Source organism: Rasamsonia byssochlamydoides (genome assembly GCF_041956645.1).
Source record: "Rasamsonia byssochlamydoides strain NRRL 3658 unplaced genomic scaffold VTN77scaffold_4, whole genome shotgun sequence".
Lineage (NCBI taxonomy): Eukaryota > Fungi > Ascomycota > Eurotiomycetes > Eurotiales > Trichocomaceae > Rasamsonia > Rasamsonia byssochlamydoides.
The window spans coordinates 53,283-68,124 of NW_027192387.1; the positions used below are offsets into that span (position 1 = coordinate 53,283).

The following is a 14,842-nucleotide window of genomic DNA, read 5'->3' on the forward strand; positions in this document are numbered from 1 at the left end:
TGGGAAGAGACATGCTTTCCACGAAAGAGACCTGCCCTGCATGAGACACTCTGACTCCATGACAGACAAGTGGGTTAGTTGAGCTGGGAAACGTAATACTCCCAAGGGTCCCTTGGTCATCTGATCTGCTACGACGCGCGAGTCTTCAGCCAGCGCGTGTACCGTCACGTCTACCTGCGGTGGTAGACGGATAGGGATCTCGCTTGTCTTCGACGAACTCTCTCATCTTTGTCAAAACTCGACAACCCCGCGCAGGTTCTCTTGTCTCACCACCCTCAAGAGATATACCCTTGTGCTTCAAAGTACAGGTCTCAAACTGGCCATCGTTAATAAGACGCGTTTCCCTATCCACTTTCTATCCCCTGTATACGCCATATACGCGGGTCGTCTTCATCAGCCTGTCCATCTTGTCCCTTCATTCTATCGTCTGCGTTTCCAACATTCTATACTAACAGCATCTCTGTTTATCTGAGCAAGACATTGACTCCATCCACAAGACGCGTTGAAGAGTGTAGATGATCACGCACTAGAGATACAAGATGTTCTACAGTCACGAGAGTAAGTTCTCTTCTTCCCTTTCCCCCTTGTCTGCTGATTTTCTCGATGCTCCTTCCCAATCCACAGTTAACGAGATGAACCATGAACTCACTTTGCTCTGATTGTAGTACTTACCTCCCAAGAGCATGGTGTTGCGACAATATGGTGAGTCTAGTTGAGCTCCTTCGTTGTTGTATTGGCTGTTCTCCCCCTACAAATTATTCATTCCTGCTCCAGACACGAACATCTTCACACAAAGTCCTGAGCTAACCAGACTATTCCTGAATCAGGCTTGTTGCAACTCTAGGCCCGAGATCGACGTCGAGAAAGGTGAACAGGAAAGCAATACTCGGTGTCGACGTTCCAAGGGCATGCGACACCATTATGAACCCGGAAGTTCCAATGGCTTTACGACTTCAGGGAAATCTTTTGTCAGAGCCCCCATCTTTCTTGATTTGACATGTCTGTTTATTTGATGTCCGTATGCTGACCTTTTTTGTTTCATGCAGATACGGCGTGTCAAGAGTATATAGCCGACAATGCGTGTACACACTCACAGATGTGCAGGCCGTGCTCGATAGGATGAAAACAGCTTTGAAAGTCATACATGGAAGGGGATTAGATCCAGAGGCCGGAAAGGCAAGGTACATTGTTTTCACACCTATTCATGCGTACACAGACCCTATCACTGGTTGCTAATGCTGGATATAAAAGACCTGAAGAGCTCATCGTACCGTACGATCCGGCGTTTATACCTGAACTCAGCCTTCCGGGGTTGAATCTTGACCTTATCAATCTTCGCACAACAACTGAGTCAACATTGAATCTTCAGTCCAGTCTTCTCTCGTCCAATGTGAGCGATTCCGATCATTCTCGTACTGGGATAGATGCACTTCCCCAGCTAGACATATCTTCGAGTATTGCTCTTGGCGAAACTGGCGGGTTTACTCTTGCGAGCGATAGAGCCAGTTCTGCACAGAAAGACAATCACCGTTTCAGAGGTTCAGCTTTTGAGGACGAAGAAGGTGTCCTCCTTCAGCCAGACTTCGAGTTTGACGAGGACGGTAATATTGTGGATCTTGTCAGGAATGAGCTCTCCATAGGTAGAGCAGATGAGCATAATCTTCAGCGAAGTGAACTCACTGTCAGACCTCGAGTGAGCGCAGACGTTCAAGGGGAACCCATGCCTCATCAGCAACAGGTGAAGTGACAAGTGATTGATATGTGAGTGAAAGGAAGCTGACCTTGAGTCTGCCAGCAGGGTGAACCCATGGATTTAGATCACGACAACGGCCACGTCATGGGGGAAGACCTGAATGGCTCTCCTCCTCAGAGAACCTCCCCTAAATGGGGCCGTCTCCCCGATCCCGAATACATAGACGGAGTTGAAGGGACACCCGAAGCTCATAACGCTGGGATGTCCCGAAACACGAGAGTTTCCAGAAAGGTAGAAACGGATGAAAACTCACAGATTAGCCGGGCTGAATTGGTCCGCTGGGAGGATGAGTATCTCCACAATATGTCCCTCGCCTCAAAGCAGAAAAAGTACAATAAAGACTTGACGCAGGCGAAGAAGAATGCACTCTTCTGGGTCATCGGACGAGGTATCTGTTCGGTGGGTATGGGAATCGGCGTTTCTCGTACCAACCATCCTCTCCAGGATTTCTGTGGAGAGCAACTTCTGGTTGCATTGTCTGGAAAGAATGTCTCCGATCTTACAGGACGAAAGCGCAGCTCCAGCTTCCATGACGATGATGCATCCAGCGACGAAGGAAGGCGTGTTCGTCCGCGCGTGGACGACGAGGAGATTGAGACCGATCTTGCTCGTGGAGAAGAGCTTGCGTTCGGTGATGCAGACATTCTAATGCAAGAGGTACGCGTTAATTCTATTTTTTTTTTGGCACAGATTCTTTTCATCTCCCACCTCACCGATTCTGGCCTGACCTCTGTAGGAAGTTGAGATTGGCCGCCATGCGCCGCCGTCACTCCAGGATGATGCATCTTCTCAAATGCCGTGGAACATCACGGCGTCCATCCAAGGATCGATCCATGGCTCCGCTTCTAGTCTTTCTCGCCCGTTTGAAAGCATGCAGCTGGGAGGCTTTGGCAGGCTTGGTGGCCGTTTAACAAGCTCGAGTCCACTTGCTGGACGTGGTCGTGCTCTTGATCCTGCCGGGCATGACAGGTTGAGCAGCTTGTCTCTCACCGGTAACGATCTAGACGATTTCGATATCCTGGACGATTTCGACATGGCTGCGTATCTTGGCGGCGAGCGTGACGTGGACCGCGCTGATACATTCGACGCCTTTGGGCACGACCGCGATATTGACCTTCAAGGTGCTACAGAAGCTGAAGCTCAAGAGATAGTGGCGAGTTTGAGCCAGGTTGACAGGAATTTTCTCGAATTCCTGAAGGGTCGGATCAAGTCTGAGCAAGACGCAGTCACTGCCGACGATGCGACGAATACACAGCCGCCTGAGTCGAAGAAAGAAATCACCTTTTCCATGCTTCTACCCCCGGAGAAGATGACTCGTGCCGTGGCCACTCAAGGGCTCATGCACGTGCTCGCTCTCGCAACCAGAGACATTCTGGCTGTGCATCAAGACAATGGCGAAGCAGATAACACGGAGGGGTCTGAAGCGAACGGCTTTTACGGGGAGATATACCTCAGAATCCGAGAACCATACAACTGAACTAGTCCTCCGGTCGTAAGTGGTTCCCAAGTGAGCAGCCTCCCTGGTTAGCTGCCACATCGGGACTACGATCATATTCGACAGTTCTATTTGTGCAACGTAGAGTCATTTCGTCGGTTTTGCTTCGCATACTATCTTATATTTTCTTATGGCCTTTTCCTATGATTTACGATGCTATTACTATGCTATCTAACAGGTATGTTTGTGAGTTACCATGGAACACGGAAAAGGAGGGAGAAAAAATAAGGCGAGAAGGAGTTTTTTTTTTCGATTTGTTTGAGTGTGAGTGTGGATTTCTTATTCTTTTTTTCTTCTTTTTTTTTCCTTTCAAGTTCTTATAAATCTGGGATCTTTTCGAGAGCTCTTTACAGTTACAGTCTGCATCCTTTTTCCACATTGCAGGAGGGCGTTGCGGGCAGAATTACTGGGGTGGGAGGAGAGCGATGTTCGGTTCTGAATTGTGGTTATGATTACATTTCTCAGTGCTCTTTAGCATTTGCATATGATTTATTCTGTTTCTGTCTGCATTTCAAGATATTATCGTCGTGGTGGTTAGTCGAGTTTCGTGACCATACATACAGTCGTATAATTCGTCACGGTCACGCGTACGGCATACAGCGTATTGTATGGTACACATACATACGCCACTTAGCTCGATCAACAAAAATGTAGCGAATTCTCTTGACATGCACACTAATCAGATAATTAGAACCTTGTCAACTCTACCTAATCTTTATTTTAACTACGGAGTACACTCCTTGGACAACCAGAGCGGGCACTAGAGAGTACATCAAAAGGACAGCTGCTTTCGAAACACGAAAGGCGTTTGCCAATGTCAGCTGCGCAGAATCATTGCAGCCTGACGCCGACGAATCAGCTGCGCAAGAGGCCAGAAAGCTAAACAAAAAAAAAAGAAGAGAAGACTTGTCTAATCTGAAAAGAATTCGTGAAAAGGGCACTGCAAAAAAATGGAAATTAGAATACGTCATTGTGTGTGTAATCATCAAAATGGCATGATGGCCTCAAGGTCACTCAGCTGCACACAGCCACAACTCTTCCAACTCCACTAACAATCATCATTGGTTCAAAACCACATTGTGAATGCTGTGAGACTACGCGTACTCCGTACAGCTGGGCTGGCAGAACCTGCCATGCCAAGAGCAGCGCGGGGGGTTCGGTGAAGGCATGAGTTTTGTTGTGTGGCCGCGATGACGGTGGGGGCTGGAGAAGGAAATTCGAATCAACAAACATTCTTGAGATGTTTTCTTGTTAGTCGACGATCTGAGGCAGCGAATAGGGATAATAGAGTATTGTTCAGCTAAGTTGTAACGTGTAAGCTTCGGGGTGGCGGAATGCAATTGGCCATGTGACTCGCCTTGGAGGAAAATTACACCGACGCGGCGCTCGCGTAAGGTTTGCTTGACCGCCGTGACGCCGTCTCGTCTTGTCCTCGTCTCGTTCCGTCTCCGACCATTTTCTTTCCTCGCCTTTTGCGTACTTACCCTCGACCTTCCCCCATCGCCTTTCCATCCATCCCTCCGTCGCTCTCCCTTCCTCGAGTGGCCATCTATTGTCTCTTTATTGACTGCAGCTTCTGCGACCTTCTTTTCTGCCGGATTTTTCGCCGTCGAACGCGATCATGGGGCGCACGGTCGATCAGGAAGTTCACGCGGCGTTCGTCGAGTTCCGCGCCAAGGAAGACGATAAGGTGCGTTGTGTGAAACCCGTATTTCCTGTATCTGGGTAATATAACAACCCAGCAGCGCCAACGCAGTCCCCCGATACTGACATCCACGCTTTTCTTCTTTACAGTGTCTTTCCGTTCAGTGCATCTACTGCCAGCAGATTCGAGCCAAAAACACCTCCCGCCAGAAGCAACATCTCCTCGAGTGTCCGGGTCTCCGCGGCCACCCCAACGCTCCTCAGCCGCAGGGCACTGCACCTGGTCCGAACGGCATCGGCCCCGCCAACGGATACAATGCAAACCCAAATGGACCTGCGGGCACCGCTGCTGGAACTGCCCCTGGGGCAGCAGCAGGAGCGATTGGGACTCCGAATGGGCCCATGATGTCGAATGGAGTGAATGCTCATGGCAACCCGATCCAGGGCCCGCTGCAGAATATGCAGAACCGCCCTTCGCTGCCCGCGCCAGGAGCTCCGCAAGGCCCCGGCGGCACTTCCGGCCCTGTGACCGGACAGCGTTCTGCTCCCAAGTCAAAGGCCAACCGACACAGCACTTCGAACCTCCCGCCGCCGCCGCTCGATGATGTGCATGCTGCGTTTGTTGAGTTCCGTGCCAAGGAGGAGGACAAGGTCAGTTCCACTCTGCATCAAGATTTGACGCAGAGCTAGAGAGTTGCTGACAAGCAGCAGTGCCTGTCTGTGCAATGCATCTATTGCCAGCAGGTCCGCGCGAAGAACACCAGCCGGCAGCGTCAGCACTTGCTGGAATGCCCAACCTACCTGAATGTGATGAAGGACTCCATCCCGGCCAACAATCTTCTCCATACCTTCCCCGAGGGAGACATTGCCCGTTCCCTGCAGATCCCCGTCCCGACTCTGGAGTTGGATTTCCGCCTGAGCCTCAAGATCAACCCGAAAGTCGTCGTTGGCCAGTCTAACTACGGGCAAAGAGATTGGATTTCGTTCGTGGGCGGCCAGTGGGCCGGCAGATGGGGCAAGGGGGTTGTCCTGGTAGGTGTCTCCATCTCTTCGCATTTTGTTTTGCAGCCGCAGCAGCTAACTAAACACTTTCTTCCGTAGCCTGGAGGCCAATCTTCCGAGCTCACGGTTAAGGACATGGCCACTCAAGTCAATGCGAACTACGTGCTTCAGACGGCCGACGAGAACCCGGCCTACATTGTCGTGAAGTCCAGTGGCTGGCTGACTGGCGCCAAAGACGTACTGGAGAAACTAAATGACCCTACCATTGCCGACACCATCAACCCGACCACGTATAAGTATCGCATCACCATGTCGATGGAAACGGGTGACGAGCGCTATTCGTTCGTGAATACGGTGATGTGGGTTGGTAGCTGCTGCCGGAGAGGTCAAGAAGGTAAGACAAGACGCGAATATTTTGTCGGATCGGCTGCTAACTCTGCGTAGTTATCTTGGATGCCTTCCGTCTGAACTAGTCCGACGAAAATCTGCCCCTTGTTTACGGCGGGAATGTTACGTGTTTCAATATGGGGATCTGCTTTATGATTGTGATTGCCGGTGTCAGCGGTGAAATTGGTTGTTTTCATCAGTTCTCTCCTCTTGTCAGTTTTTCTGTTCGGGTATATTGTTGGCAGGATTACCGTCGTATCTTGATCTGAATGAGATGCTGTATCCTTATGACGTGTCCTTCAGCAGGTTGTGGGCGTGTATTCTTTAGTTTGCTTTGCTTGCGTTGCGTCTTTCGGTGTTTATCAGTGTGGTCCTTTTTTATATAGTATTTCTATCGAAAACGATGAGATTATTTCTTTGAGCTCCTTACAATTGGCGGTGTACTGCCGTAATTCCTTCAATAAGTTGTTTCATTTTTATGATGCAATTCTTGTTTTGGTGGTGGTGCTTCCCCGCGTTTGTCATGTAACGAACGTTACCTAGCTAGTTGGGTGTATTGTTCGTATTCATGTTTGTATTTTTTGCCTACCATTTTGAGAATCTATGCCACCTACCTAAGGCATCAACAAGTCAACGAATCGCCGATCAATCCACCTATCTATATTCAAATCTCATGAGAAAGACTCAAAACAACATCCAACTTCCTCGCCCACTCTGCTATACCTCTAACCATTAGATTAACAAATGAATCATGATGACGAGTCACGACCAAACCATACGTCTTCTCTATATTCAAACACATCTATCTCATTTATCAAGTTATATGTGCAATAAATGAATCTATTTCTTCGGAATGCCCAACTGCGCCAAAAACTCCGTATACCCCAACTCCGCCCATTTCTTTCGATCGTCCTCATCCCTGATCGCAACCAGACCCAACATGCCCACCGTACTGGTGCCAAACGGCCCATCGACAGGCCCCGCCGTCGTCCGCGGGATGAGCGCAATCCACTCCCTCGACAGGGCAACGTTGTAGTCCCCATCAGGGCTCTGCCCCGCCTCGACATGCGCCTGGCGCGTCAGCTGCAGCAGGCGGTCGTGCATGGCGATGACGGTCTCCGCCGTCGCGCCGACAGGGATCCTGAGGACGAAATGCCGAAACGGCACGTGGGGGATATCCGTCGCGACAGTCTCCGTCGAGGACGCTTTAGCAGGCCAGAGCAGCGCCTGCACGAAGGGCTCCTCCGGCAGCGGGAATAGTTGCAGGTGCTTGTGGCCCTGCGACGACCCGCCGTTCACGCCGCGGTTGTAGATGACCAGCGGCGACGAGAAAGATGGGAACGCGTGCAGCAGCGCCCATGACGCGGAGAGATCCGAGGCATCGAGGTCCTCGGATTGCAGGGCGAATTCTTTCGTCGGTAGCACGAGCATGGGCCGGTAGAGGCAGTACTTGTTGAGCATGAGGCGGTGGCGCGGGCCGACGGAGTCGAGGATGACTTCGTCGGGGTTGGGCGAGATGAAGGGTCCTTTTATGCTTTGTTTCCTTCCTGCTTCTGCTCTGGACTCAGGGCCAGAGGATGCCGGACATGGACATGGAGAGGGAGATTTGCTGCGGCCGGGATCGTCCGCGGCGAGAACGGGCTTGCCTTTGAGGAAGGGGACGATGCGGAATTCGAACTGGGGATGTTAGCTGTCGTCCAACACCTTTCCAGGAGTCATGAATAGATGAGGTAGTAAGTACATGACAGTATAGTACATAGGTATTAGCTACATGCAACACCTGCCCTAGAAAAGAACAGCAGTATAGTATATCATCCAAGACATACAATCCAGAATAAAGGGACATGTACATACAATACAGGACATGTAGCCTCCATCGCAAAATATCATTTTTCCCCTTCCATTCCCTTCTTTGATGCAGTGTATGTAAAGCAGTATAGAAATAAAAACGAACGTACCTGAAACCCCTCATGCACAAACAACTCTCCGGGCCCCGTCTGCTGATCATAAAATATCCTTCCTTGGCGGACCATGTCATCGAATCGCGCGTAGGTTTTCTCTTCGAGGTACGGTGGGAGATTTATCGCATCGGTATCGGTATCGGTATGCATATTGGCGAGAACAGACAATTAGTAGGTATTGGCTCAATATGGGTTGATCCGATCTCCTCGTTTTTGGTTATTATTATCAGTATTATTTTATCAATTATTACTATTTGGCAGTGCAAAGAAAACAGAACAGAACAAAATAGAATAGAAAAATATTAATGATTGATGATCTTCGTGGGGATGTGCTGTAATGTGCAGTTCAGGGGCAATGGATTTATTTGAATTAATTAATTGTTAGTTAAAGTGCTGCATGCCACGCCAGCTAGGATAGGATAGAATAGGAGAGCAGTGAGCACAGACAGGACTGTCAAGACAGACAGGACAGGACACTAGTACTGTACATACCTAACCTATTACTATTACCTAAGTGGATCTGTATGGTACAGTATGTACGGAGTACCTACCCAGGTAACGTATCAGGTACAGATACATACTAGATACACATCGATACCAAATGCCAAGACAATGACAGACAAAACAAGTACTGTATGACTATCAGAAAAAAAAAAGTACTGAAAATGAGCCAGGCAAACAAGTTGCACCGCAAGAATTATACTGTGGTAGTAATTATGTTTTTAGATTACAATCTATTATTATTACTTTCCCCTTCTTATTGGGCCCTGTCTCATAGGGAGACAACATGGAGGTATGTATGTATGTAAATTTACTGCTTAATACATACCTACTGTAACACCCATGATTGCAGATTCCAATCAAGACATAAAATAAAAGTACAGAGTACGGATATACAGACATGAATTAAAAAAAATATTCCCCCGAGAGTATCCTCCATATCCATGGCTGTTGCCCGACTCAAGGCGGAGCAGCCGATACTCATCCCATGGGTCAGGAGGGAACTCTCTTTCTGCCTAGAGGCAGACTCTAGGTAGGTACGTAGGCACAGTACCTAAATTCCCTAGATACATCATACAACCTGTTCAATACCTACATACTACAACATAGGTTGATGAGTCTGGCACATCGGCCCGCCGGCTGATAAAACAGACTATAAATTGAGACAACAGCAACTACTACTACAACTACAACATACATATCCATCACCATTAATTATCTGTGCACATACTTATCAACATTCATGGAAAAGTTCCGGCGAATAGGAGCAGGCTTCTGCGGGACAGTCTGGTCTTCTGAATCTGGTGATGACTGCGACTACGCATTCAAAGGGTCTTAAGATGGAGGGCCCGGTCGATCTCTACGAAGTGATTTCGACATGCACATGCGGATTCTCAGCAGCCTCCGTCTGCTCACAGAGCAGCAATTCCTCCCTGATCATCGCCTACCTACAATCCGCGTCCCGCAGTGTCACCGATTTATCACCAGTAACGACGACTGGTGGAGGGCGAACCTCGACAGGTTCCCTCCCGGCTACTCGCCTTGCAACGTGCTGCAGTCGCAACGGATCCCGCCTGTGCCGCAACAGGTCAGAGAGCTACTCATCGACAGGTACTGCCCGGCCGCTCTCGTGGCGGAGATCAAGGCTAGTGACGTGAATAAAGACTGCCTCATCCGGCCGTACCTTGGCAGACGACGATTCAACAATCCAGAACGGCAGTCCAGGTTCCAGGCATTCTCACTCAGGAACTTCCCACTGCATCTGGACCAAGATGAAAGAAATGGGCATCTCGCCCGCCGACAGAGAGGCCTACGCGAGGATGATGGCCCAGGCTCTTGCACTGATGCACTGGGGAGCCGGAATCGACGCCAACGACGTCGAATTCGTCATCGCACCGGCAGACACCTTCAACTCGACATGTAGCCATTCTGTCATTTCGAATGTCCTCGGCGAGCATACAATTTGGATACTGGACTTTGACTGCTGCAGAAAGATGCCCGTGGATGAGAGCGGGGTGGAGCAGGCAGTTAGAGCGTTTCTGCGAAACGACCCCTTCTATCCTCGACCGGACAGCTGCAGGGATTTGTGGGCGGCGTTTCGAGAGGAATACCTACAGACTAGCATGGATATTATCCGCAATAGTCAGACCGACGATCACGGGAAAGGAAACCTGCCTTCGTCCTTCATAGCGAGCATGGAAGGAAAGCCCGTGTCCTCACCAGTCTTTCACAAAGCAGCCACTAGCTTCACTAGTGCCTGATGACTGAGTGAATCGAAAGTCGATCGATGTTTGAATCTCGATGGTGACAGACGCATTCACGAACATGGTGAGTATAGAATTGACCCATCTCCCACGCATACAGATCGGATCATCGTCTTAAGAAGGGGTTCGTTTTATCCCAACTTGCCTTTTTTTTTTCGTCATCATGTCTAATAAAAAGCCGGAGGAGGCGTTTGGATCACCTCATGGCTTGCCAAAGGTCCAGGTCGTCGGGAAGAAAGTAGAACTGATCAATGAACTTTATCTAGGACGAGCTCTTTCGAGGCAGCCTTCAGACAGAACGGAATGAGGATGATCGAAGGAAGTGGGCGGAGTTGGGGTATACGGAGTTTTTTTTGCGGGGTAGGGCATTCCGAGGAAATAGGATCAAAAAGTAAAAGAGATGGGTTTGTATGTCAAGAGGACGTATGTTTGGGTTGTCATCACGATTCATTCGTTGATCTAAGGGTTAGAGGTATAGCAGAGCGAGAGAGGTTGAATTGTTGAGCCTTCTTACGAGGCTCCATCTGAATGTGTATAGAAAGTAGATAGACGGTGATCCGTGGAATTCGAGTTTCTGTCTATAGATCTAGCGACGAGAATTGATTACCGTAACATCCAGCTGAGCAAGACTGCAAAGACTGCAGCTGAGGACAGCGTCACAGCGAAATCTTTGACTTGACTTGACAATTCATTCAACTTGCGTACACTCAAAAGAGCGACATCATCGACCAAGGTTCTGCGGCGGTATCGTGGCAGGTCCTTCCGGAGTGACGTACGCCTGAAATAGCGTCAGTCTCGATAACAGCACAGGCATCGACATCGACAGGTTCTTCGGGGCCTACCTTGGTCATCCCTCCGTCAACCACAAAGTCCGTCCCGTTGACGAAGCTGCTCTCGTCGCTGGCGAGGAAGACCACCGCGTGCGCCTGCTCGATGGCCTCGCCGAACCGGCCTGTTGGGAAGTGCACTTCACGGCGGTAGCGCTTGGCCTGGTCGTCGCCGAGCCAGTCTTGCAGAAGTGGGGTGCTGTAGATGTTAGCATATTATCCTGACGATAAGGGTTGAGGGGCATACTTCAACGGAGCCGGACACAGCGCATTGAACCGGAAGCCCTCTCGAGCATGCACAATGGCCAGCTCACGCGTCAGGGCCAAAACAGCACCCTTGCTCGCCGTGTATGCCAGCTGCGGCGTCGCACTGCCCACCAGCGCCACCACACTGGCCGTGTTGATGATGCTGCCCTTGGTCTTCTTGTGCCGGCGCAGACTGAGCACAGCGTGCTTGCAGCCGTACCAGACGCCCTTGACGTTGATGTTGTGGGTCAGGTCCCAGATCTTCTCGGGCGTGTCAATGGCATCTGCGTCCTCGGCATGCATGATGCCCGCGTTGTTGAACATCACGTCCGTGCCGCCCCAGCTGTCCTGATACTCGACCATGGCCTTGACGTCGGACTCCTTGGAGACGTCGCACCGGATGGTCTCGACGCGCACCGCGTCGGGGACTAGCTCCTTCACTTTGGCCAGGGCCTTCGCCAGTGCGGGTTCAGAGATGTCGGCCATCAGGACAGCAGCACCTTCGCGGGCGAAAAGGATGCTTGTCTCGAGGCCAATTCCGCTGATATCGTTAGTTGACCTCTCAATCTGTTAAGACTTGTCTGAAAACTCACCCTGCGGCGCCCGTGATGATGGCATTCTTGCCCTGGAGACGTCCTCGTGGAGGCGTGGCCATGGTGGAATCCAGATTATGTGCAAGACGAGCAATATTCGAATCTGCTAGAGATGAGTCATTGATCTAGAAGAAAGGGGCAGGGACAATTCAAGACATACATGTACAGTCAGAATCCCGTCTGAAGACAGTGCCTCAATTCGTCTGGTCGCGGCCACTTTTGTGCCCGCGGGGCAGGTGGGGATGCCGATTTCTCTTATCTAATCGGGAAGTCTCGATGGGGAAAGAGGACACGATCCGCATCTACCAAGGCGGGGGTAGATCAATTGCCACGAGCAATGCAGGAACGCTCGATTGACGATCACTGATGTTGATCACCTCTTATAGAGAGCTATCTCCAGTTATCTCCAGACTTTCACAGATTGGTTGATTGTTTCTAGATTGTTTCTAGATTGTTTCTATCCCTGCTGCCTCGGTAGTCTCGTCTGACTGGCGGACCTTTTCCTCTTTGGGATACCGTTCGCGGGTGCCGATAAGCCTGATAAATCAGTCTTCAACTCCACTCTCGCCGTTGTATGCGAATCTGCCCCTCCTCCACATTCAAAGGAGTACCCGAAGAATTACCGCTCCAGTCTTCGATCCAACAACTATTACTTCATCTGTCTCGACCTACGAACGAATTGACGACGACAGGACGCACGCGATAATGCCAGCTGAACCCGAGGTCACGCTGGACAATGTCGCGCAGATCCTCGAGCACGACAACAAGGTCAAGCTCGCTGGCATTGACGTCGACGGCATTCTTCGAGGCAAGCTTGTCTCCAAGAAAAAGTTTCTGTCCATCGCCCAGGACGGCTTCGGTTTCTGCTCCGTCATTTTCGGCTGGGATATGCACGACCGCACCTACTTCAAAGAGCTGTCCATCAGCAACAAAGAGAATGGATACCGGGATCTGCTGGCCGTCCCGGACCTGCGCACGTTTCGACGCATCCCCTGGGAGGATAATGTGCCGTTCTTCCTCGTCAGCTTCTTCGACCCCGAGACCCGCGCTCCCATCTCGGCCTGTCCCCGAGGGCTGTTGAAGACAGCTGTGGAGAAGCTGGAAAAGCATGGATATAAAGCCATGGCGGGCGGTATGTTTGAGGCCAGTTTACGCGAATTGTTTGTAGCCAGTATCTCATGGATACAGCGGAGTACGAATTCTACCAGTTCCGGGCCCCTCAAAGCCAGTATAGCTGCGAGCGCAATTCCTCGACGACCGCCTCCTTCCTCAAGAACAACCCCGTCGAAGCGCTCCCTCCCCTGACGGAGGGCATGTTCGGGTACAGTCTTACGCGGCCGGTGCACAACCAAGAGTACTACTACAGCATCTTCGACGCATGTGAGAAGTTCAGATGTGACCTCGAGGGGTGGCATACGGAGAGCGGACCGGGCGTGTTTGAAGCTGTGGGTGTTTAATAACCTATTGATCGAATCGGCATAACCTGACTACGATTCAAGGCTCTACAATTCGGCGAGGTCAAGGAGATGGCGGATCGGGCCGGTCTTTTCAAGTCAGTCTGACGTCGTTTCCTCGAGTTTCTTGATATCATTACTAAGAGTGTTTTATGCAGATATCTTGTCAAATCGCTGGGCAGCAAATATGGGATCACCCCCGCTTTCATGGCCAAACCCCGCGAAGGCCTGCCTGGCAATAGCGGCCACATGCACGTGTCGATCGTGTCCGAGATGGGCAAGAATCTGTTTGCCCGTGAGACGCCAGATCCCTCGCCGCCGTACCCGGAATTGGCACACCTGTCGGACCTGGGGAGACATTTCCTGGCCGGCCTACTCACCGGTCTGCCGGACATCATGCCTCTCTTCGCGCCCACGATCAACTCGTACAAGCGGTTAGTCGAGAATTTCTGGGCCCCGGTGACGGTCTCGTGGGGTCTGGAGCATCGCGCCGCATCCATTCGACTGATTTCTCCGCCGACGTCCAGTGCAAAGGCGACACGCTTCGAGGTGCGTGTCCCCGGGGCGGACGCCAACCCTCATTTTGCGCTGGCGGCGATCATTGCGATCGGGTGGCGTGGAGTGGAAAAGAAGCTCGAGATCCCTGTCCCGCCGCTGGGGAAGGGCGAGAATATCGGCAGTGCGAGCGATCGTGGGGAGCGGCTGGCCAGGAATCTCAAGGACGCCAACGAGCGCTTTATGCGAGAGGGAAGTGTGGCGCGAGAGGTGTTTGGGGATGAGTTTGTCGACCACTTTGGCGGCACGCGCGAGCATGAGGTACTTCTGTGGCAGGAGGCCGTTACCGATTGGTGGGTTGTCATCTATCCTTGCCGATTTCTATGTACTGACCGGAATTAGGGAGGTGAGACGCTACATCGAAACCGTGTGAGCAGCAACCAGCGACAACATTTGAATAGATCTGTTGGCTGCATTCTGAGCAGACGCATTGTCACGTGCTTGTATGAGCTGTTGATATCCTCGAACTGTTCAACGCTCTCTCGATATACCCGATTGTACTGTTCTTCCTGTTGGTGGCTGTCTGTCTATATTGGACGTGAAAGCGAGAGTAATCAGGGCGATTGTCGGTATTGTTGGAGATGCGATCTGCCTGAAGGTGCTCCTGATCTTGCATATGGGTAGGACTATCGTGCATTCATACAGTATGTATATATATATG

The 14,842-nt window shown here is 50.9% G+C and overlaps 7 protein-coding genes across 7 annotated transcripts; 5 read left to right on the top strand and 2 right to left on the bottom strand.

Annotated features, from left to right (window-relative positions):
* Positions 1 to 539: 539 nt before the first annotated feature.
* VTN77DRAFT_5370 (uncharacterized protein) lies at positions 540 to 1,747 on the top strand (the record flags this gene model as incomplete). Its single annotated transcript, XM_069421532.1, has 5 exons — positions 540 to 558; positions 666 to 702; positions 828 to 968; positions 1,047 to 1,181; positions 1,252 to 1,747. 5 exons carry the CDS (start codon positions 540 to 542, stop codon positions 1,745 to 1,747), a joined length of 828 nt encoding a protein of 275 aa, XP_069281525.1.
* A 60-nt stretch (positions 1,748 to 1,807) lies between these two features.
* Positions 1,808 to 3,230, top strand: VTN77DRAFT_5371 (uncharacterized protein; the record flags this gene model as incomplete). Its single annotated transcript, XM_069421533.1, has 2 exons — positions 1,808 to 2,410; positions 2,490 to 3,230. The coding sequence occupies 2 exons, from the start codon at positions 1,808 to 1,810 to the stop codon at positions 3,228 to 3,230; spliced, it is 1,344 nt and encodes a 447-aa protein (XP_069281526.1).
* A 1,639-nt stretch (positions 3,231 to 4,869) lies between these two features.
* Positions 4,870 to 6,367, top strand: VTN77DRAFT_5372 (uncharacterized protein; the record flags this gene model as incomplete). The annotated part of the gene is made up of 5 exons (XM_069421534.1): positions 4,870 to 4,938; positions 5,043 to 5,543; positions 5,604 to 5,924; positions 5,994 to 6,288; positions 6,339 to 6,367. 5 exons carry the CDS (start codon positions 4,870 to 4,872, stop codon positions 6,365 to 6,367), a joined length of 1,215 nt encoding a protein of 404 aa, XP_069281527.1.
* A 754-nt stretch (positions 6,368 to 7,121) lies between these two features.
* VTN77DRAFT_5373 (uncharacterized protein) lies at positions 7,122 to 8,392 on the bottom strand (the record flags this gene model as incomplete). Its single annotated transcript, XM_069421535.1, has 2 exons — positions 7,122 to 7,958; positions 8,240 to 8,392. The coding sequence occupies 2 exons, from the start codon at positions 8,390 to 8,392 to the stop codon at positions 7,122 to 7,124; spliced, it is 990 nt and encodes a 329-aa protein (XP_069281528.1).
* A 1,228-nt stretch (positions 8,393 to 9,620) lies between these two features.
* Positions 9,621 to 10,166, top strand: VTN77DRAFT_5374 (uncharacterized protein; the record flags this gene model as incomplete). Its single annotated transcript, XM_069421536.1, has 1 exon — positions 9,621 to 10,166. One exon carries the CDS (start codon positions 9,621 to 9,623, stop codon positions 10,164 to 10,166), a length of 546 nt encoding a protein of 181 aa, XP_069281529.1.
* Positions 10,167 to 11,227: 1,061 nt separating this feature from the next.
* On the bottom strand, positions 11,228 to 12,234 carry VTN77DRAFT_5375 (uncharacterized protein; the record flags this gene model as incomplete). The annotated part of the gene is made up of 4 exons (XM_069421537.1): positions 11,228 to 11,284; positions 11,349 to 11,532; positions 11,581 to 12,120; positions 12,173 to 12,234. 4 exons carry the CDS (start codon positions 12,232 to 12,234, stop codon positions 11,228 to 11,230), a joined length of 843 nt encoding a protein of 280 aa, XP_069281530.1.
* A 643-nt stretch (positions 12,235 to 12,877) lies between these two features.
* VTN77DRAFT_5376 (uncharacterized protein) lies at positions 12,878 to 14,554 on the top strand (the record flags this gene model as incomplete). Its single annotated transcript, XM_069421538.1, has 5 exons — positions 12,878 to 13,304; positions 13,361 to 13,617; positions 13,672 to 13,724; positions 13,785 to 14,474; positions 14,524 to 14,554. 5 exons carry the CDS (start codon positions 12,878 to 12,880, stop codon positions 14,552 to 14,554), a joined length of 1,458 nt encoding a protein of 485 aa, XP_069281531.1.
* Positions 14,555 to 14,842: the final 288 nt, after the last annotated feature.